The sequence below is a fragment of the Musa acuminata genome, chromosome BXJ2-7 (assembly GCF_036884655.1).
Source record: "Musa acuminata AAA Group cultivar baxijiao chromosome BXJ2-7, Cavendish_Baxijiao_AAA, whole genome shotgun sequence".
Classification (NCBI taxonomy): Eukaryota; Viridiplantae; Streptophyta; class Magnoliopsida; order Zingiberales; family Musaceae; genus Musa; species Musa acuminata.
The window spans coordinates 2105975-2127562 of record NC_088344.1 but is presented as its reverse complement, the minus strand read 5'-3'; the positions used below and the strand labels follow the sequence as shown (position 1 = coordinate 2127562).

Sequence of the window (21588 nt, the reverse complement as noted above, 5' to 3'; positions counted from 1 at the left end):
CTTGCTACCTTTGTCTTGATGTTGTCAATTCTCATGTTTCAAGGTGTTTAGTGCAACTTATAAGAACATTTAAATTTATTAGACAATTTGGAGATGCATTTTGTCAAATAAGTTATTTAGTATTAATCATGTTTACTGTCTTCTTTAGTGATTGTGCTCATAATGCTTGGTGTTAGTATATACATTTACACACACAAAAAAAAATCTAAATTTTGTACCATTTGGAAATGCTTACTGTGCCAATCAATACCAAATTATTCATGAGAAAAGAAATTTTTATTTGTTTATTATGGACCATTTGTCATCCATTAATTTTAGTTTCTTCATGTTAGAACTTTAAAATAAATAAAAAACAAATTGAAAGAATAGATCATAAAACATCAATGAAATATATTAATCTCAACAATTTAAGCGTATCAGTTATTAGATATTTTATCTAGAAAAGTCCTCGATGTTGGGCTTTTAGCAGTGTCTCCTCTTTCTCCTTCCCCCTTCTCCTCCTCTTCTCGGTGGCGCGGCATTTAGTGCCACCGCTAGCCCCACCCTGTCGGCCTTGACCTCTCCCCCCACACACCTTCGTTGCATCCGCCGATGACTTTGACGCGGGCGTCGATCGGTTCCTCTTCGAGCATGGTCGTGGGCGTCGGATCGACACACTCTGCGTTGCCCTCCTTCTCGACCGCCGATACAATGTCGACTTCAAGCGCTAGATCAGGTACGTTGCATCCTGCAACATCAAGGACCTCAGCCTCGTTGTCTCGTCTTTGTACCTCGCCGACACCTCCGTCCGTAGCGAAGAGTGGGGAAGGGGGAAGCGCGGGCAGCGCCGCCACATAGTGAGCCGACGCGACAGCTGGTGGGGTGTCCAGGGTATTTTTGTTAAATTGACGCAGAATATAACGCCATAACACCACATAACGGTCTGCGTTGTTGCTGGGCCGCACTTCAATGCAACCCCGCCGCCGTGTAAGGGAAAGGAAAGGCAGAGGAGCGGAGAAAAGAGGAGAGGAGAGGAGGAAGAGACGATGGCCAGTGAACCGGAGGTGATAAGGGACAAGACGGCGATGCGGCGGTGGTCGCGGTCGCATCGGTCGAAGGGCAAGACGCTGGCTTTCGTCCCCACCATGGGCTTCCTTCATGAGGGTCACCTTGCTCTCGTCCGCGCCGCCGGCGCCCTTGCGGACCTCACCGTCGTCTCCATCTACGTCAATCCCGGCCAATTTGCTCCTTCAGAAGACCTCGACGCCTACCCTGCCGACCTCCGTGGCGACCTGCACAAGCTTGCCGACCTGGGGGTACACGCCGTCTTCTGTCCCACCAACCTCTACGACTATGGTGAAGGCGGCGGCCGTGGCGATGTTCAGGCGAGGAGGACTGAAGGCGCCATCGGTTCTTCTGGCTCGCCTGTGTCTTGCCTCGAGGCGGCGGCGGGTGATGGGTCAGGGCACGAGACCTGGGTCCGGGTGGAGAAGCTGGAGCGCGGATTGTGCGGGATGAGCAGGCCGGTCTTTTTCCGAGGGGTCGCGACCATCGTGGCCAAGCTGTTCAATATCGTGGAACCCGATATCGCGGTCTTCGGCAAGAAGGACTATCAACAATGGCGCATCATCTGTCGAATGGTATGTCCGAGATTTGTTACCTCCTCTGCAGTTTTTTTCTCCTTTTCGTTTCAGTTCAGTTCACAGAGAACAAGAATTGTGACTTTAGCTGAACCAGAGGGAAACAGTTTATTGTGAATGCTAGACTCGTTGATGTTGCCATAGGTGTACACCAAATAGGATGCCCTACTCAAATTCTGCATTTTGTATGAAGTCATTGACCTGGAAAAACATCAACGACTACAAGCCATAATGTTCCAACCCTTTAGGGTTGGCTACATGGATTTTCTTTTTTGTGGTTATGTTTATGGCAATAATTCTACTTAAATCAAGAGCATTCAACTCCTTGTTTCTCTCCTCTTACCATTAATCCTGATTAAATTCCGTCTAAGCACAAAATCTATTGTTCTCCTTTGAAAATATTTGTACCATCTTAAATGATTTTTCATCATTATTATTTATTTGTGATATGCCTAATTGTTTACAAGTGAAATAATCCATATTCTATCTTTTCTAATAAACTCATATAACCACTATAACGATCTCCGTTATATTATACTAACTTTGAACATGTTTTTCACTACTCAACACTCCATCTATGAAACATGACTCGTGACACATTTGATGCCCATCACAACTTTAGTTGGACTCACATCTAATATGTAAAAAGACATAAGCTTGGGTTGTCTTAGACTCTTATCTTAGCTTAACTCTCCTGTGTTCTTTAAAAGGTTAAACATATTTGACCATAATGGTCAACTCTCAGATTTCTGGCTGTTCATATATTCTTTGTTGGGCTCACATCTGATAGGTTGAAAAACATAAGCTTGATTTGTGTAGATAGGGATGAAATGGGATATTATTTGTGTAGATAGGGATGAAATGGGATATTGGGATATTATTTGTGTAGATGGCCTAATAGTCTTAATCGGAATAGCAATGAATTATGAAAGCACACTTGGTTTGTTTAGTTTGTGATATGCTCTTTGGCACCATAAATAGGTGAAAAAGTTAGTATTGTTTTTTTCCATAAATGTGCATTACTTAGGTTCATAAATGTCTACACTCAATTAATGCATTACTTGGTGGACCCCTTTTATATAGCCTGTGATGATGGCCCCCACTTCTCAAGACACCTGGTTCATGACTCTTAATGTCACCAAATGTGTTCACTAATGGCTAAGTTGGACCACTATTAACTGTGGACTCAGATAGAACAAAAACTTTGATTGTGTTGTCAACTGCATGTTGCTTGATCGATGGATGACATTATTAGCGTTCCATCGACTTGTAATCTTTGTCATTGTTCATGCTTATATGAAGGAATATCTGCATAATATGCAGCATTAGTGAATGTTTAATTTATCACTTTTTTCCTGCTTTTGATTAATTTGTATTAGATGACTCATCACCAAGAAGCAAAATTACATCATATTAGTAACTCTTTGGGTGCTTTTGTTGATTGCTGGTCTATTTTAGGTTCGTGATCTTGATTTTGCGGTTAAAATAATTGGTTCAGAAATTGTACGTGAATCTGATGGTCTAGCTATGAGCTCCCGTAATGTGCGCCTCTCACCTAAGGAGCGAGAGAAGGTTTGTCTTACAGCTAAGAAATGCTTAATGCTCGTGTTACTATATTTGTAGTGCATACTATTGTTACTATTAACGAAGTGCATGTGTAGCTTTCATTGTTCTTTTTAAATAGTTAGAATCATTTGAAGCCTATGATAATCTGGTTATGCAATCATGAGCCATTTGAGTCATGTGAAACAGATTATAGTATTCATCATGTCAAAATTAAAAGTATCTTAGATTTTCCAATCTTGAGGATTCTTAGTAGTTGGATTCTGGTAAGTGTAATCTTTGTTTGATTTTTTTACTGTGTGAGGCTATGAGTTCTGTGTAGCTCATATTTAGATCGAGCAATCATTCTGACGAGACATTAAAAAAATGTGGCCTGGCCATTGTTTCTAGTACTGCCAAAGTGGCAGCAACTGGCTCTGGTGAGCTCAGAGAAGTTTGCATTTTGTAATTAAATTAGCTTATCATTTTTCTGGTAGAAGTTTTCATGCATACCAGGAGCATCTGGTGCTGGTGCCATGTATATGAGCTCTGGTGAGCTCAGAGAAGTTTGCATTTTGTAATTAAATTAGCTTATCATTTTTATGGTAGAAGGTTTCATGCATACCAGGAGCATCTGGTGCTGGTGCCGTGTATATGATCTTCAATCTCTTGCCTCATCTTAGAGGTATAAACAAACATTTCCTTCGTTTCTTATTCTTCTATATGATTAATCTGTCATCTACCTTCTAATTAAAGCATTCAAGTTGGTTACTTCATTGTTGGTTGGTTATCTCTCAGCCTCTGATTGTTGGATGGATCCATTTCTAGCATCCATTGTGATGCCGAAATCCGTGTGATGTAACCTCAGTCTGTGAAACCTATTATAGTGGTTAGAGAGAATTTTTTGATAGTACAGGAGAAGGATATTTATGTAAAAGAAGAAAGAATATTTTGACAAATCACCACAAATGATAATATTTCTAAATGATAATATTGCTGCCTCTTATTCTATGTGGCACAATTATCTCACAATTGTTATCTCTAAGATACATTTGAAGCTTCAACAAAGGTTGACCATGGAGTTAGCTGGGACAGTTTGAAGCTTTAAGTTACTGCAATATGAAATGAAAATAGTAAATTGCAAATATGTCTATTAGTCTTGTGTTTGTTTTATAGTTATTACGAATTAGTGCTGACTAGAATGGAAATCTTTTTTTTCTTTTGCAAAACTAGACATCTTAGTATAATACTTTGTTTTGTTGTTAGAGATCCTGCATCATAGGATTTTCTTACAGTTACATGATATAAAATTTAATTTGTCATGTATTGTTTTGTCCCCTAGGCCTTGTCCATCTACAACTCATTGTCAAAAGCCAAGTATGCTGCACTACATGAGCAAAGCACATGCCAAGAACTGAGAAGTCTTGTCATTCAATTAGTAACAGAAGCTGGTGGGAGAATTGACTATGTTGAGGTAACATTACAGTATCATCATTGCATTTTCAAGAAAGCATATGTTTATGAATGGGCTTAAACAAGGGACAAGGATTCTTTGCTGATTTTTTTTTGTTGTTGTAACATTTACATTGAACAAAGTCAATCTTATCCAATATGAATATATCCTACTTCCTTGGGATGGCATGTTGTCTTTCAGAATAACCATTCAACACTGTCTGAATGCAAGTATAACCTTTATGCACAGTTCCTTCTTACAACTTCAGAACTTCTATCTCATAGTGGACAAAATTTGGTGGTCATCATTAAATCCTCTACAAAGTTTCAAGGAAAAGATTAGTTATACATTAGGGCTAAATATGACCAATCTTACAAAAGAAATGAAGAATCTTAGTTGAAGGGAATATGAGGAGACTTATGAACCGAGGACGAAAAATCTTTTTGTTCTGGAAATAAGGAAACTAACAAGATAAGATAGGAACACAAGAATAAGATGAGGGTATTATCCTTCACAGATTGCCTTTTCCCTAAACTTTTGATTTATCTGATGACAGCAACTAAGGAGCCTGATGACAATTTATCAGACTTGTGCACATATAATTAATTATACACTCACTGTTATATACAATCATTATTGTCAGCCATATTAAGTTTTAGCGCAGGGTAAGTCTATCACTCAGTACCAAGACATTTCAGAACTTTTTACTTATATTTACAGACCCTCTCCTCTTCATGCTGTAAATAGTTGTTGACAACTCTCTTTCTCCCCCTTGTAGCTTTTCATCTCTCGCTCCGCCTCTGCCTAAATTATAGTAGTCACGCCAACTTGGTAGTTGCCTCATCATGTTGTTGCCGCTGCCTCCTTGCATCATTGCTATCGCCTCCTACTCATTTTGTCGTTACCGCCTCCTTTGGTACACATCATCTCCTACTTCAGTTACACATCCCCTATTTCCTCTTTCTCCATCACTGCCTCTCTCTCTCTCTCTCTCACTGTGCTTCTCTCACAGTGGTCCAGGGTCCAGGGGTACTGTATATTAGTAAGCCAACCCATAACAGTATCATACTAGTTCAACTACCAATTAATCTCTACTATAGACTGAGATTTAAAATCTTGCTTAAATCATGTTTTTGAAAACCAATCAGATTGGTTCATATTCATTGTCTAACCAAGATCTGACACTCAGACTAGGCAACTTTTTCTGGTCCAGTTCAAAATCAGGCTTAGGGGTTTGTTTTGACTTGACAACAACAACTATCTTTTCTTTAATTTATATTTCTCCCATGCTCTTCTCTCTCCTGATTCTCTCTTGTCGTAGCACTTGCTGCTGCCTGCTGCCTCACATCGTTGCTACTTCTTAAGTCTCTGGTATTTTCCCTCTGCCTCCACCTTCTCCTCTTCCCCCGCTTCTCTATCTCTGTCTCCTCCTCTTTCTTTCATCTTCTCTCCTTTTGATCTGTGCTGAGTAGTATGCCAACTTACCATTTGTTAGTTTACTAATAAGGTACCAGACCCATACATATCTAGCAAGGAATTGATTGATGAGGGGTTTGAACTGAAACTTGAATCTTGCTCTGAACTCTTTACTATTGTACCAAAATAGTCCTCATGAACAATATTATTATGGGTGATCATGTAGAATATTTTAACCATATTGTATTGGTCTATAGAAGTGTACCAAGTGTTAGTCTGCTGGTACGTATCGAGTTTTAGAAAATCCTGGAAAAACAGAAAGAAGAGACTGCCTGGTATTGGGCCCATATCGCTTGTGTCAAGTCGTATGTTTGGCTTACCCTCTTCCATGTACCAGTAGACTGTTGGACCGGTAAATACCACCAGGATTGTACCCGGGTGGTATTGTAGACCCTGTTGTGAATAGTATGTTAGGATTAGAATACTGAAGTCCTATATTATTTCATGTAACATAGTTTCTCTTTTTCCTTTTTGGCGGTTAGATATTTGAACTGTTATCAGGAATTTTTACTCATGAACTCTGTTATACTAGAAATCTAACCTTAACAAGAAATTCCAGGAAACCCTGGCCTTAATTTCAAAGTCTGTTAGCAATGTAGATCCCAACAGGAGCTTGCCTCACATTGTCCAAAAACAAAATCCACAAATCATTTCATTCCAGTTCATTGCTATTCCAGCTCCAAGTATTTCAAGAGTTTCAATAAGTTCGTGCATATCAAAGCCACTTGGTGGCTAACCTAATAGGTCAAAATCTATTAGTGGAATCAATTCATTCTAATTAAATGAGTATAATTTTGTTAGTTGATGTGTTTTTTTTTTTGCCAAAGCTGATTGAGGTTATGGATTTACGTTAGATGCATAACTAATAGTTATTAACTAGGAGACCACAACACCTCAAGATATGCATACACTGATCCATAATAAAACCATCATGTTGAATTCCTAGTTTCCACTATCACACAAGTAAATTATACTTATCTTGTAAGTCTACAAATTGCATTAATTCCTGTTCTGACTGTAAGTGTATATTCATGTAGATATAATATGATACTAAAATGTTACTGGTCATCACGTGCCTTAATTTTTTTGTTGAACTCCTGTTCTGTTTACTACTAAAAGAAGGTGACTAATATTTTGTTCACAGACCTGGACAGGGAAGGTTGCTATTCTTCGTGGTATGATCTTTAAACCGAAAACCAATAGTTCAGCTCATGATATGCGTTTATTCATGCTAATCCATTGTGAATTTTAGTTCTTTCCATCTACGAATATTGAGCATAAACAAATATACCTGGGCCTATTATGAGATATTGAATTTCCGATGACGATGCTGGCTAAAATATTGTTGATTTTTTTTCATGAAACAGGCTTAGTCGAGCTGATATGTAGATTTTAAAAATATCATTTTTTTTTTTTTCGTGAAACAGGCTTAGTCGAGCTGACATGTAGATTTTTCTAGTGTCTTATGCTTTGATATACATGTGACGATAAATCAATTGCACTCTTCAAATGCAGATAGTGGAGCAAGAAAGTCTGATCCCGGTTGAAGAGATTAACAGCCCTGCTGTGATTTGCATTGCTGCTTGGTTTGGCGCCGTTAGGTTGATAGATAACATGGAAATAAATCCATGAATACTATCATTGGATTCTAAAAGAATTTGTGGTCCTTCAGCCTATAAAAGCAGTGTGTTTCTGTCTAAATGAAAGAAAGCTGGATACTCTTCATCTTTTCATTGATATACAATGCACAAGGTTGTTCCTTGAAACCTTTCTCTAATGTTTATTTCTTGTCTTTAGACATTCGATATAAACCCATTGACAATCAACACAGTTGGAAATGTATTTATGAATGTTAAATAATGGATTACAGTCAAATTCTCGTGCAATGTTATGCATCAAAACAAATTGAGCTAGTTATATATTTTCTTCTGTAATTAGCTATTTTTAATATTTTAATTCTTATATTTTAAAAAATTATATTGATATTTCGAAAGTGAAATATTTAAGTCTATTTATTTTAATGCTATTAGTTTTACTAACGGAAAAAAAAGATAATCTTAATGTTTTAGTTGATGGTGGCGGAGGGCGTCGATCGTGGTACACGGTTGCGCTGTTGGGGGTTATGGGTGGTTGTTGAGGAGAGCGGCAACAACAAGTGAGGGTTGCTTGGCATCTGTATCGACGATCTTTTCGTCGCTCGATAATTGTGTCGACATCGACGCAAATGCAAAACGATCCATACCTCTCATTATCGTTCTCCTTATCCATTATAATCACCCACGGCCTGAAGTATCGGAGTTGAGACTCTACTTTGCTCAATCGATTGGATTATGTACTCATGGCCAGCATGTGTCACACGATTCAAACAATGAATAAAATTATATGATATTATTTTATTATATAGGATAATACAATTCAAATAACGATAAATTTTCATAGTTTTTATATAAATATCAGTTGACTGCAAACCAGATGGCAACTGCAAGCATTAACAAATTTGATATTACCGAGCAATTTGCACGATGAGGATTGCAATCGAAACATTTACTTTGCAAGGCATCATATCATTTGATGTCACATCTGAATCCATCACCGTGTTTTCCACAAATCTAGCACAGCAATCATCTCTTATTACCCCATTTCAAATCCACAAGCAATGATAGGAAAACATAAACAAGCTTGATAGAATCTGAGATATTTCTACGAAGACGGGGTAGAAACCCTGAAACCATCACTTGGCCATGCCAGTGGCCATCAAACTCAGCAGGATGCATGCAGTCGGATAAACTTGAAACTAATAGTCTCCGATAAACTTTTGATGTTTCACAACCGAACAAAGGAAAAATAAAATATCAAATTGGTGCAGATGTGCTTCTCACAGGCACAAGAAAGTCATATGACAAAACTAAATTCCTCCGAGACAGCTGATTTGCGAAGATTGGAGTAAATAGCAAAACTGAGTTCTCAGCGCTTGCCACCACCACCACCAAGCTTGGGACCCTTGGCAGCCTTTGGAGCACCTCCTTTTGTCTGGGTCTTCTGACTTTTAGCTGTGACCTCAGCCTTTTTGGCTTTCTTCTCATCCTTTGTTTTCTTTATACGCTCCTTGATCTCGCTGCAGAAGCAAAGGAAAAAGAAACATATGGAGACTAAGATCTGAAGCGTATTGTCAAAGCTTTTAGTTTTTGGTTAGAATAATTTGCAAGTTTAAATCTGAAAGCAGAAAGCTGGTGATCAAGAAAAAGACAGCCACTGAACCAATGGCCTACTGAGATAACACATCTTAATGGCTGAACATAGTATCAGAATAGTAGGTCTTAATACTTGTCCAATTATATCCTCAAAAAACAGTGTTACTCATTTGAGTAAAACAGGTAAGTTAAATAGAGAGATTTGGCCAAGAAACTGATATAACAATCATGAAGATCCTGAAACAAACAGAACAAGATTTGGATGATCAGGAGGTTAAGGCTCAAAGACAATCACTTTATAGGCACACTAATAAAGAAATAGAGAAAAAAGAATGGCAATTTAGCTTTTTACCAGAATAATTTGCAAGTTCAAATCTGAAAGCAGAAAGCTAGTGATCAAGAAAATTATAGCCACCGAACCAATAGCCTACAGAAATATCACATCTTAATGCCTGAACATGACATCAGAATAATATATCTTAACACACTTATTTGAGGGTATCAGCCTGAGTAAAAAAGGTAAGTTACAGAGAGATTTGACCAAAAAAATTCATAACAATCATGAAGATCATGAAACAAAAAGCACAAATTTTGGATGATCAGGAGGTAAGTAAAGGCTGAGAGAACAACTTTATAAGCAAACTAATGCAGCAATATAGTAAAAGAATGGTGAGACAGAATTGGTAGTAAGAAAGATTGCTGGAAAACAAAATAGTTCCCTAAGAGGATTCCTAGGATAATGCAGCTAAACAAATGATAGAAATAGAATCAAACTTTTTTGTTGCATAATTCAGTATCCAATTCGTGGGAATTAATAAACAACTTAAAGTAGTAAGTGATTGGTACCGAAGAGCCGCTTCTCTTGCAGCATCACGAACTTCAGGCTTCTCAGTTCTCTTTTTCTGAATAACCTCAAGAGTAGCACCAACAATGGACCTCGAATATGGTTTCTTGGTGGTACGACGTCTCTTTTTTACAGCTTCAGCATGAATATCCTGTGATAAGAAAATCAAAATCATCATGTCCCATCAATCTGATTTAGTATACCTATCATAGACTTGGAAGGCACAACAATGCCAAGTTACCTACATACCAAAACATACACATGAAAGTTATATATCACCATAAATAATAACAAGTAATTAACTCACATTTCTAACCTATTCATCAGAAAAAGTTCATATTTAGTAAAATAATATTATAAGAATACAGAAAAGGTAGTAAATTATCTCAAATGAAGTGAAATCATTTTTTTTAATTTCATTCATCATGATTTGATACTTAATACACACAACATAAACACGTTGACAACTATCGACTTATAATTGAGAGATGCTAGAAGGCAGTCAGGAAGTACGATGGAATAAATACCTTCTTGTGTTGCTTTCTGTACATTGCAGTCCAGGTCAGCTTAGCAGGCTTCAGACGATTGTGGAAATAACGTTTGCATTTTGAATTTGCAAAAAGGAAGACCTGAAGAATTCCATGCATTAGTTAAAGGAAAACATTGACACTTCTTATACATACAAGTACGAAATACGATCACAACAAATTACCTGAGAGTCAGATCGAACAAATCTAATGCCTTTTCCAGGGTATATCTTGGCACCGCTAAAACGGCAGAGTTCGGTCCTGCAGCATAAGCACATAGCATGAGTGGCTACTTTATAGGGAGCAATCTTATGAGTTAAGGTTCAATAACCATTGAAAGAGACAACTGAAGTCTATACTGAAATTAAGATATTTCAGCTACTATAAATGGAAAACAGAAAATAATGAGGGTCAAATGAGAATCAAATATTTGTACTGCCTATGAAGCTATAGTACATTGTCTGATAACTTTATTAGACTGAAGTGAAGGGGACAAGTAAATGATAAGAGGAGTGGAAGAAAGCAGTCATCGGTAAAGAACACACAGGGTAAATGTTAATACAGAATATGACATTAACTATTAGAAAGGTATGCATGATGCATAAGGTACAATTATGACATACTTCAGAACCATCTTCTTAGATTTCCTTCAACACGTTCACCTGGAGACATGAATAAGTAATTAGAATTATAACTGAAGAGACAACAATTAGTGCAGATATTTAAACAAAAGAAAACTAAATTCAAACAAAATTTCCAACACTAGAAGCAACAGAGAAAGAAATCATGATCAACATACTTAAAGACCTCTAGAAATAGGTACAAACCAAAGAAAAAATAGTTCTGCTTAAGAACTATAAATTTGTTAGGCCAAAGCCCACGTCATTTTCCTGCATTGAGGCTAGGGAACAAAGAAGTCACAATGAGATTAAAGCTCAGTAATTTTACAGCATATCCAGATATACAACAAAAGTCAGGCATTACAAGTGAAAATAACAATTTAAATCAACCCAATCATGAATGCGTTTGCTTATGGTAATGCCCCCATCAATGAAAACATAGGACCAATAACAGTTCAAAAGATCCAGCTCAAGATTGAGATCCTAATCCAATCCAAGAAAACTTCGAAAAAATGTTGTAACTATCACAAGGAATAAATGATCGGACAAATGAACCCCTGAGAAAAATTATGTACCTGTAACCCTCCATAATAACAGCTTCCTAAACTCTCAACATCATAAAAATCAGAATTTTTCATCATGGAAGAAGAACAAATTGAAAGAAAAATAGTACAGACTCTACGACAAGCATCAAAAGAAACGACATGGAGAACTAAAACGATGATCAACATTCCATGAACGCATACGGATTTCATGCATTTCATAAAAGATCAAGACGGTCAAAAAACTGTGTGAAGGTGTAAATCTATACGACATCTCAGGCAACAAAACTAGGAACAGACTTAACGAATCGAATGTTAAGCCAACATGCGATTCAACCCCGATGGTTCAGCAATCAGCGACTATCCACTTAAACGCAATCATTACAAGATCGAGGGAGCAAGCTATTATCAAATAAACCGAGAGAATCAAGTAAAAAATTGGGGTTTCATCGAAGAAACAAACGACAGATTGAACTGAAGCGATGCGGCAAAGGCAGCCTACCTCTGAAGGAGCCAAGCCGCGGAAGGTGACGGCCGAGGGAAGTCGCGGGGCAATATAGCAACTCTCCGCGGCCGATTAGGGTTTCTTTGTGGATCGTTGACCGACGATCTCGCCCGCGTATTAATCTCAACCGTCCAAACCCCGAACCCTATACAAGAACGATGATGAACGGACCCAATAGCTCCACCTTCCAAAGCCCAAAGATCACGAGAAAGTCTATTATCTTTTCCTGATTAAAGATTTATTAAGTATTTAGTGTCCCGAATAAATGGTTTTGCTGTAGAAAATAATAAATACAATGTTAATTATAATTATCGATTTGCTCGTAGAAGCTCGAAGTAGGATTGATTTGAACTCACTATAACTTATAGCCACTTGATTTTGTGGCCAATTTCTTTTTTGTTTTCCTCTTATTTTATTTATGCGTTGAAAATTAGTTTGTACTTAATAATCTTGACATCATCTTTTGGTTTTTTTTTTGCTTCAGGTGAAAATTTTCGATGTTTGATATCATCTGCTGGTGCTCTACAAATTACTCCAAAAAATCTCGTCATGAGGCATTATCTGCTCCAAAATTTTTGCTAATTGTTGATATTTCACAAGGAAAACTTAAGATGATTCTTACTATTTGATACAAAAATAGGCCAATGATGCAATCATAGCCATTGCAACAAATATGCACTATATGATCATCATTCACTAAGACAAATTCTCGGTTCAAACTAACACTACACTTCACCAGCTTCTTCGCTGGCATTTTTCTCTGGATCAGAGTTAACAACAGGCAGATTTCTCCTGTATTGGGGAGACGTCAACCTTCTCTCTAAAGGTGTCTTCCTTTTGCTCACAACGAATCTGTTCACTCCCTTCCTCATTGGCATGATCTCTGGGAAATCTTCATCAGGAATGTTGCTCAGCTCAGAAATGTCCTTTATCTGAGCAACCCGACGAAACCACCTTGCTGCCTTTGCTTCCTCTGACATGTCAAGCGGATCAGGTTCCTTCACCAGAGATCCTTCTAAGCTCTTCCGGCTGGAGGCGGGGCTCAACCCTTCGTTGACATTTTGTGAACTTTCCTTTGCAGTGGCGTCATCATCACCACCATGTGTGCTGTTGGGAGGTTCCCAGTTCCTGTTATTATTGCCGTCACTCCATGAGTTGCCTGGAATCCCAGCTGAAATCACAGCAGATCCATCATAAACATTACCTGCCTTATGCTCATTCAAGTTTTCTCCGAACGGGCTTGCATTAGATGTCTTGCTAACATTAGATAGGGTCGTAGACTGAACATCAGGTGGCTGTGCTGTCTTTTCACTAGAAACAAAGTTAGAAATTCCTGTCTTATTCTCTTCCAATTTCTCTGAAATAGTCTGAGACTTTTCATGTGTTGCCAAACCTTCCGATGCAGAATCCTTGGTAGGCGAAGTTTCAGGATGCTTATCCTTTTTTGCAAAGTAATCTGGGGGAAAAGGGACAAAAGGTACAAAATTGGAACTATTGGCTTGCTCCAAGGCTATGCGTCTCTTGTAATGTGGTGACGTTAAAGACCGATCCTTCTTTTTGCTGATAACGAATCGATTCTCACCTTTGCGCATTGGCATGATCTCAGGAAAGTCATCATCAGATATTGTACTGGCAGGACCAGATGCAATGTCGAGCTCTGCAACTTTCTTAGACCATTTCTCAGCAGTGTCAGAGGAATCTCCACCCTTGCTCTCTCTTGTGCTATTGAACCTCTCAACTGTAGATTCACTTGGCCAACGTGTTCTCATGGAAGAAGCTGAATCTTCCATAAGTGGAAATTGTTGCACATCATTATTTGCATTATGTTCCGAAGAAACGGAGTCATAATCCCTCCTCTCGCTTGGTATTCCATCTCTATATTCCGAAGAGTTCCCCATTTCACCATTTAGTTCTGCAGGAGCTGCCTGATGATTTGAACCTGATAAAGTAGATGAGCGACCAAGTATTCTGTCTAGTCTCTGGCTCACTGACGATTCAGAGGCTTTACGAGAGTCCATCCTACCTAAACCACTTGGTTGATCTGAATTCCTTTGAATGGTTGAGCTTCTATTATACTGTAAGCCAACTCCTGTGGTAGCAATATTTTGTGGGGCTTCTCCAGGGTGCCTGCAGTCACACCTTAAGCATGACATGTTCCTCCCATAATTATAGAAGTCACATCTGGAACAAGAAAAATAATGAGTTACAATGATCAGAAAACAAAACACAATAATCTTGGTATGGAAAAGGGGCTCACTGAGGACACTCCCACTCTCCACCAGTCAAGACCCTTTTTGGTCGTGTGTCATTACACTCAAGGCATCTCATATTTCTTGCGAAGTTCGTGAAACTACATCTGTGACAAGAGAATGATATAAAAAACCCTTATCAAATTTGGAAGACCACATTACACCAACATGGGATTTCTGTTTACCAAAAACATTAAACAATACTGCCAACTGGAATTTATAACATGATTCAACAAGGCCATGTGTACCAAGCTCCTTGCAAGAATTACTTGCTGTATAATAATAGAAAACTGAATTACGAATGTCAAAATTGATCTTTTCCAATATGAGTAGTTATTTTATCACAACAAGTCAACTTCAAGATAAGATGACCATGCGTCTAAACTTGATAATCATGAGGAGAAAGGACACTGTATTATCATTCATCCATCTCAGGACTTAAGAAACAATACTTAAAAGAGTAATCTGAAGTGAAAATGAAAAGACTGCCAACAAGAGATGACTCTTAAATTTTCTAATTCATTTCATGAAGGAATCAAAAAAAGACTGCCAGCAAGAGATGACTCCTGTGCAGGTAAGAAAACAGAAGAGAAAGATGTAATCCAAAATGTAATCAAAATCATTTCTTGATTCATAATGAACTGAAAAAGGTTTCTAAACCACTCTGTTTGGATGTATTGTTCAAGACAACCACAGCTATAACTCCACATATTTTAATTAGTTCTCTACAGAATATGCAACTAGAAGACTATTTTATTAAGGAGGCAACACAACCTGCAACTGTTGGAGGATAGTAATGTTTGTGTGCAACACCTTGCACCCATCCAGAGGCTACATATTATGTCTAACTTTGGTTACAACTGCTAAATATCTGGTTCATTTCAATAAATGTTGAATTTCATTTCTCAAGGAAAGTCCAATGATATTCATCTCCATGCATTTGTGTTTTGATGATCAATTTTGTATTATATTAATCAGATTTAAATCAAAATTTAGTTGCATTTAGACTCTGATATGAGCTCACACTAGGGACGAATAAGCCTAATATGGTCACTTTATGATGCTACATAGCACGACCATCACAAATATTTGAAGCCAAAACAGATTTGAATAAGGTGTCAGTTGGGTTTACTCTAAATACATACTACTGCAAGATTGAAGCAAAATTGAAGCTTAACAATAGAACTCAATCGAGGGTTGGGGGGGCCACAGAATCATCACTTTTAATTGGATCCAATGCAGACTAAATATCTTAAAGATTCAGGGATAAGCTTTTACTCTAGAGGCAGTATATATTAGATGTCGAAGTAAATTGTTCCAACTGACAATATCCAATTTGGGATTAGGCAACAGTGGTTTAGCACCTGTTCATTATAGCACACCAGTTTTTCTTACTGAAAAGTATGTCCCATTCTTACTAGGCAGACACTCAACAAATTAATACCACTTCATTTTCTTTTATCTTATTATTCATCTCAACCTTCTTTCTCACTTCTTAATCTTTTTGTCTCTCTTGCATATTATTGCTTCACAAATATTTATTTTAGTCATTTTTCTTTTCATATTTGAGCTGAAAAAAGTGAGTAGTTATGGCTTCATTTTGGCCTACGAAAAAAATGGCACCTGCAAAAATGGTCTTAATGATGAAAAATATTTGACAATAAAAAAAAATGATAGTTATTCTGGGTGTAAAGTAGACGACCTTTATCTACAAGCTCAATCAATCAAATAATTTTATCAAGAAAACTAAGCAAGATAACTTCAGTCCTTTAGCCATTTAATCCTTTCAAGTGCCTCCACTATGACTCCAGACTTTTTTGAGTGTTCTGATATAGAATTTTAAACTTTAAAGAACTGAATGTCGATGAGTCCTCAGATCATGAGTTTAGATTTAAAAGCATGGATGTAAATAGTTTATCTTCAAAAAGAAAAGGCGGCCAAATTATGAGGCTCAAGCCATTAAAAGGACAAGAGAGCCAATATTATGCAGCTTTGCCTCATATAATGGAGAGAATATTTTCATGATTCAAACAAGAGGCCCGAGTCAAAAATAGGAAAACTTTTCTCTGCCAGACCCACCCTCTAAATAGTTATTTAACATTGTTGAATACTATCTAGCCTGCACAATAACCAAATTAAAGAGTTAATAATTGAAAATTCTTACAGCATGTATAACAATATGAAGTTAAGCATGCCACTCTACAAATGACACGTTAACCTACTAGAAGGAAGATACCATCAAGGAAACTCAACTGAACATATGGAATGATGTTGTTTTTAACTCTGCTACTAATCAAGGATTAAAAGATTGAAAGTGCTGGCTTCACTGCTTAATTATAAAGCTGAAATTTAAAGACCAGAAACATGGAACTTACTTTGGGCAAATCCAATCACCTCTTTTCATTTCAGTATTTTGTGAAGCAGGTCTTGAGGACTGTTGCCTTAAAACAGATTGTTTAGGAGTTGACTCTGATAATCTGACTTCTTCACCAGCTGTGCTCACGTTGACTACTGCAGCCAACAGACTGCGGATTGATGTTTCCATATGTTCTTTAGCTCTTAGGTCCATCTCATCTTTACAAGCAGAAGAGTTGCATACATAGCTCAACAAGTACCGCATGACATCAAAAGTTTTTGCACTCTCAATCTCAAGTCCCTGATATTTTTCAATAAAAATATGTATTATTTTGGCCAGTCAAATTTATAGAGTGCTCTTCCAAACATACAAATGTTTATTTAGTATCCTATAGAACCAATATTTTGTTGCCCTTCTAGCAAATAGAGCAATGGCAATTCGATTTACTTGAGACAAATATATGGCAAACATGATTTATTGATTTCTTCTACGCTACTCAACTCTTTAATAACAGAAAACAGGTGGAGACAAGAGGGCAATTTCCAATCATATCAAAAAAAAAAAAAACTTTTCTATGGTAAAGAGATTTAGAGATCTCCACATTACTTAGCATAAGATTACATTTCAAATGTTTCCAAAACATTCAAAAAATTGTCTCTACTAGGCTATCAAATACACCACCAAGTCCAAATTATTATCACAATCACTTGAAGACACAACAAGGATCACTAATAATGCATCCAACACTCTCCATATATCTTTTTCATTGAGATTTAATTTTATTCTCTAGCCATTAGCACCAAACAGGGAAAAGTTAGCATAGAAAAGACTGCTGCTGGTATGTGCATATGGCTTATTTCTTCCCCTAACATTATTGAATTTTGTATTGGTTCATCAGCATAATAGCCATTGTAAGAATAGTTTGCAATATCATCCAATTCCATTGGATATGCATTCCAAATTGGTGCCATCCTTGTCCAATTTCTTGCCTTGTAGCCAGAATTTGGTTGCAATAAACTAGAAACTTGTTGAATTCAACCTGAGTTGGTAGATTTCAACTAATTCTACCTGGTTTGAAAACCTCAAAAGCAGAACAAGAAGATAACAAGAAAAAAAAACTGTGAAATATGTTATGAAATCTTTTACAAATATTTTTTTTCTGAAAATTGAAAGTCTGTAATATTTTTTTGTTACATTATGTTACTTTATGCTTTTCATTTTAAATGTGTTAACAATATAAATCATAATTCATATATCATTTAATGACTTGAGCTTTTGAATCATTATGATGATTAAAAATTTAAGATGATATCAAAGCAGAAGGTTCTGATAGAAGATAAAATTTTCTCTCTCCTAATCTGTATAAATAAGAGAGGGACATGTTAATGTATTCAAGCTAAAATTATTTCAATAAAGCTACTTTAATAAAGTTTCTTCTTTCTATTTTATTTCTATCATGGTATCAGAGCCACTTGCCTAGAGCAAGTTCTCATCTCGCTGTCGACTCATCTGTTACTTCTCCACCTCCGGCGGCAAAAGAAAAAGCTTTCTACTACTGCTTTTCCGTCGTCAGGCCATCGGTGCGATAAATCTTTTCTCCTCGGCGAACGGCAACTGTCTTCTCCACTGCCACTCTGCACCAACGTCCGTTCCCTTCCGCTGTGGCATCTCTAGTGCTACGCTCACCAGCACTGCCCCACCTTTCCTCCTTTGCTATAGTCTTCTTCTCTATTGTAGCATCGTTGCAGCTTCCTCTTCTGCTGTACCTCTATTGCAGCTTTCTCCTCTGCTGCACCTCTGCTGTAGCATCGCTGCAACATCGTTGCAACTTCCTCCTCTACTGCAACTTCCTCCTCTACTGCAGCTTATTCCTCTGCTACAGTATTGCTATAGCTTTTTCTTTTTCTATTACTGCAACTTTCTCCTCTACTGCAGCCGTCGCCGTCGTAGCCGCAACAACAGTAACAGAAACAACAGCAACAGCGATCTGCTCTTGCCCTACTCACGAAACCTTTGGCTCGTAAACCATTCTTTGCATCGATCCAAATTGGTATCCTTGACAGGAATATCATCTTGCGGGGGCATGATAGAAGATAAGATTTCCCCAACTATATGAGGAAATCTCTCTACTCTGTTGAGGAAAATCCTTTATTCTGTTGAGGAAAATCCTCTCTCCTAATCTGTATAAATAGGAAAGGGACATGTTAATGTATTCAAGCTAAAGTTATTTCAATAAAGCTACTTTAATAAAGTTTCTTCTTTCTATTTTATTTCTATCAGGTTCTATGTTCAAATATTATCCAAACCATACATTTAAAAATATATCCCCTATTAATACAAATTATACATGGTGGGTCGAAGACAGTTAGAGAGGGTGTTAAGAATATCAATAATAGATCAGGTCTCATCTAATGAGTTAAGCTTTTAGATGGAATGACTGGTAAAAAAAAAAGTCAAGAAAACTATTTTCTCAATTGACACTGATCCCACCAATCTGATCCAACTGATTTTATTGATCCTGATCATAACACTTTTAACTGGTTCCAACCCTGAATCAATCTTGTGAACTATGCTTTCAAACTTATATCCTTCAAGTTGAATTACCATTTTGCTTGTGCAATATACACCTTCCCACAGGGTTCACAAGATTGAGACTTCTCTAGAATGAATCATGAAATTTGGTTATCTCACATGAATGGAAATTAGATGTGATTTCCTAGAATGCGGAAGGCATTGTTGAATTACTGGAAGACAACTGCAGTTCGTTAAGATACATTAACACTACGCAATAACTTATTGAGATTAGCTTGGGAAAGACAAATCAACTGAGATTTCAATCAAGGTTGAACCCAAAAGAGAGAGAGAGAAAAAAAAGGTTTCAAGGGTGAGCAATCATGTGAGTTTTGGTCTCGATGTAATGTGTTTCCATTTTTCCTCCTTTTCTCATCACTCTCTCTTTTTTAATCTTGCTATTTAGCTTTTTTGATCCTTCCCAATCATCTGTTTATCATCTTCATACTTGTTACATTATACACACTAGGTTCATTCACAAAGATCCTTCTCTTAATCATAAGAGAACACCAACTTTAAGATTGTACCCATGCCATACAAGCGTAGTGCAATTTAAGGTGTTCCATGTGCTCCACAAAGAATCGACTGAGGAAATGGAAAGGAAAGAGACCTTGCCACCTATAGGGTAGACAATGCTTTGCCTAGGTTTGCATAGGGCCACAAAAGTAGCACCAATAGGCAATTGCCTCATTCAACCAATTGAACAACAGTTTGTATACTTAGAGGAAAGCATTGGCATCTTTTGGCGGAGTAGTTTTCAAGCAAAGTTTCACATTACATTCAGCTGTGACACTAACCGCCATAAAACAAATCTGCTGAGTAGACTTGATACTTTGCAACCTACCAAATAAAAAGTTCCCTGGCGAACTTTATAGGTTTGCCATGCAGGGCACCCTGCTTAGAATTTGCATTTAACAATCTTTTTTTCCCATTGTTAATTTTCAATTTCTAAAGACCCTATAGTGCATATTTATGGCTTCTATAATAACAAAAGTAGCAAGAAGCAAAGAAGAGGAAAATGGAGAGCAAGGAGGAGAAAGATGGAAGCTTTACATTGTTTCCGACACCACTGAGGAATGACCTCAACCGCCTGGTGGAATTTGAACCATTCTTAAACAGGAACGGTGAGCCGTGCTCCACAATTATCTCAATATCCTTCCTTTCTAGCGAACTGGAAATCAACCGTAGAGAAACATCAGCAGAAGAAAAGAGCAATAATTCACACACCAACATTAAGAAACACTATCAAAGAAATATGGTTACTGCTGAGACACCAGCGCATGACCTCAACAAATCAGGTCGATCCCTAGCAAAAAAAAGGCACGCTTCGGCAGCTTTCACGAACTCTTCTGTCAGCGCTTCTCCGGCCAACAGCGAATCATCATCCCCGTCATCAGCAGCTGCTGGAACCCGACGATCGTAATAACCTCCGGCAAGGAGAAAGTCAACAAGCCTTGACCACTCGGGCCAGGGGTGGGCTGCGATGGAGCTCGGCGACGAGGTCGTGGCCGCGATATATCCCGGTCCGGCGCCGGCGGCCTGGCCATGGGTTCGGGCTGCGCCACGGACGGTAAAAGAAAGCCGGGAGCGTAGGCTGGAGGAGACGAGGCGGGGAGCGTAGGAAGAGGAGGCCGAGAGAACAGTGAGGCGGGCGCCGGAACGACGGGCAACGCGGACGGCGGCGGGGAGGGGGAGTTGCGCCGCGAGGAGTACATGAAGCTTGGATACGCCGCCCATTGCGACCGGCTTCAGAATGCGGTGGGGAGCAACCACCGGGACGGAGATGATGAGCGAGCAAGGGTTTTGAGACGATGGTCCGACCCCTTCCCAGGGTAGAGAGGAAGCTTCCAGATGCGGCAATGGGTGGTGGTGATGCTATCGGGTGAGCTGTGGAGGCAGCATGTAACGAAAAATCCTGTCAACACGAGCATTTCGAACGTATCGTTCGATCGATAACGGCTCGCTAACAAATCGGTTCGATTGAACCAACTAATTGACGCGAACCGAAGACATCGAACACACTATGGTTCGGCCGAGATCGAGGATCCAATGTACTCTTAGCGACAGGCCCCTCTTGTAGAAGTGGAATAGTG

General features: G+C 38.3%; 3 protein-coding genes across 6 annotated transcripts; 1 reads left to right on the top strand and 2 right to left on the bottom strand.

Annotated features, from left to right (window-relative positions):
* Nucleotides 1-480: 480 nt before the first annotated feature.
* Nucleotides 481-7969, top strand: LOC135581000 (pantoate--beta-alanine ligase-like). 3 transcript variants are annotated; one of them, XM_065115914.1, is made up of 5 exons: nucleotides 482-1619; nucleotides 3078-3191; nucleotides 4504-4635; nucleotides 7235-7265; nucleotides 7606-7969. In XM_065115914.1, the coding sequence occupies exons 1-5, from the start codon at nucleotides 1026-1028 to the stop codon at nucleotides 7635-7637; spliced, it is 903 nt and encodes a 300-aa protein (XP_064971986.1). In that variant the 5' UTR covers nucleotides 482-1025; the 3' UTR covers nucleotides 7638-7969. The 3 variants fall into 3 exon arrangements, with proteins under 3 accessions (XP_064971987.1, XP_064971986.1, XP_064971985.1); XM_065115913.1 differs by lacking the exon at nucleotides 7235-7265 and having other exon boundaries at nucleotides 483-1619; XM_065115915.1 differs by lacking the exons at nucleotides 3078-3191; nucleotides 7235-7265 and having other exon boundaries at nucleotides 481-1619.
* A 904-nt stretch (nucleotides 7970-8873) lies between these two features.
* Nucleotides 8874-12414, bottom strand: LOC103990827 (large ribosomal subunit protein eL24). 2 transcript variants are annotated; one of them, XM_009410098.3, is made up of 6 exons: nucleotides 12317-12414; nucleotides 11276-11314; nucleotides 10838-10913; nucleotides 10653-10754; nucleotides 10128-10276; nucleotides 8874-9205 (listed from the first exon to the last, which is right to left on the bottom strand). In XM_009410098.3, the coding sequence occupies exons 2-6, from the start codon at nucleotides 11284-11286 to the stop codon at nucleotides 9055-9057; spliced, it is 489 nt and encodes a 162-aa protein (XP_009408373.1). In that variant the 5' UTR covers nucleotides 11287-11314; nucleotides 12317-12414; the 3' UTR covers nucleotides 8874-9054. The 2 variants fall into 2 exon arrangements, with proteins under 2 accessions (XP_009408373.1, XP_064971984.1); XM_065115912.1 differs by lacking the exon at nucleotides 12317-12414 and adding an exon at nucleotides 11480-11504.
* Nucleotides 12415-12876: 462 nt separating this feature from the next.
* On the bottom strand, nucleotides 12877-21387 carry LOC135616574 (zinc finger protein VAR3, chloroplastic-like). Its single transcript, XM_065115911.1, has 5 exons — nucleotides 20781-21387; nucleotides 20549-20666; nucleotides 16944-17224; nucleotides 14577-14675; nucleotides 12877-14500 (listed from the first exon to the last, which is right to left on the bottom strand). Exons 1-5 carry the CDS (start codon nucleotides 21230-21232, stop codon nucleotides 13045-13047), a joined length of 2406 nt encoding a protein of 801 aa, XP_064971983.1. The 5' UTR covers nucleotides 21233-21387; the 3' UTR covers nucleotides 12877-13044.
* Nucleotides 21388-21588: the final 201 nt, after the last annotated feature.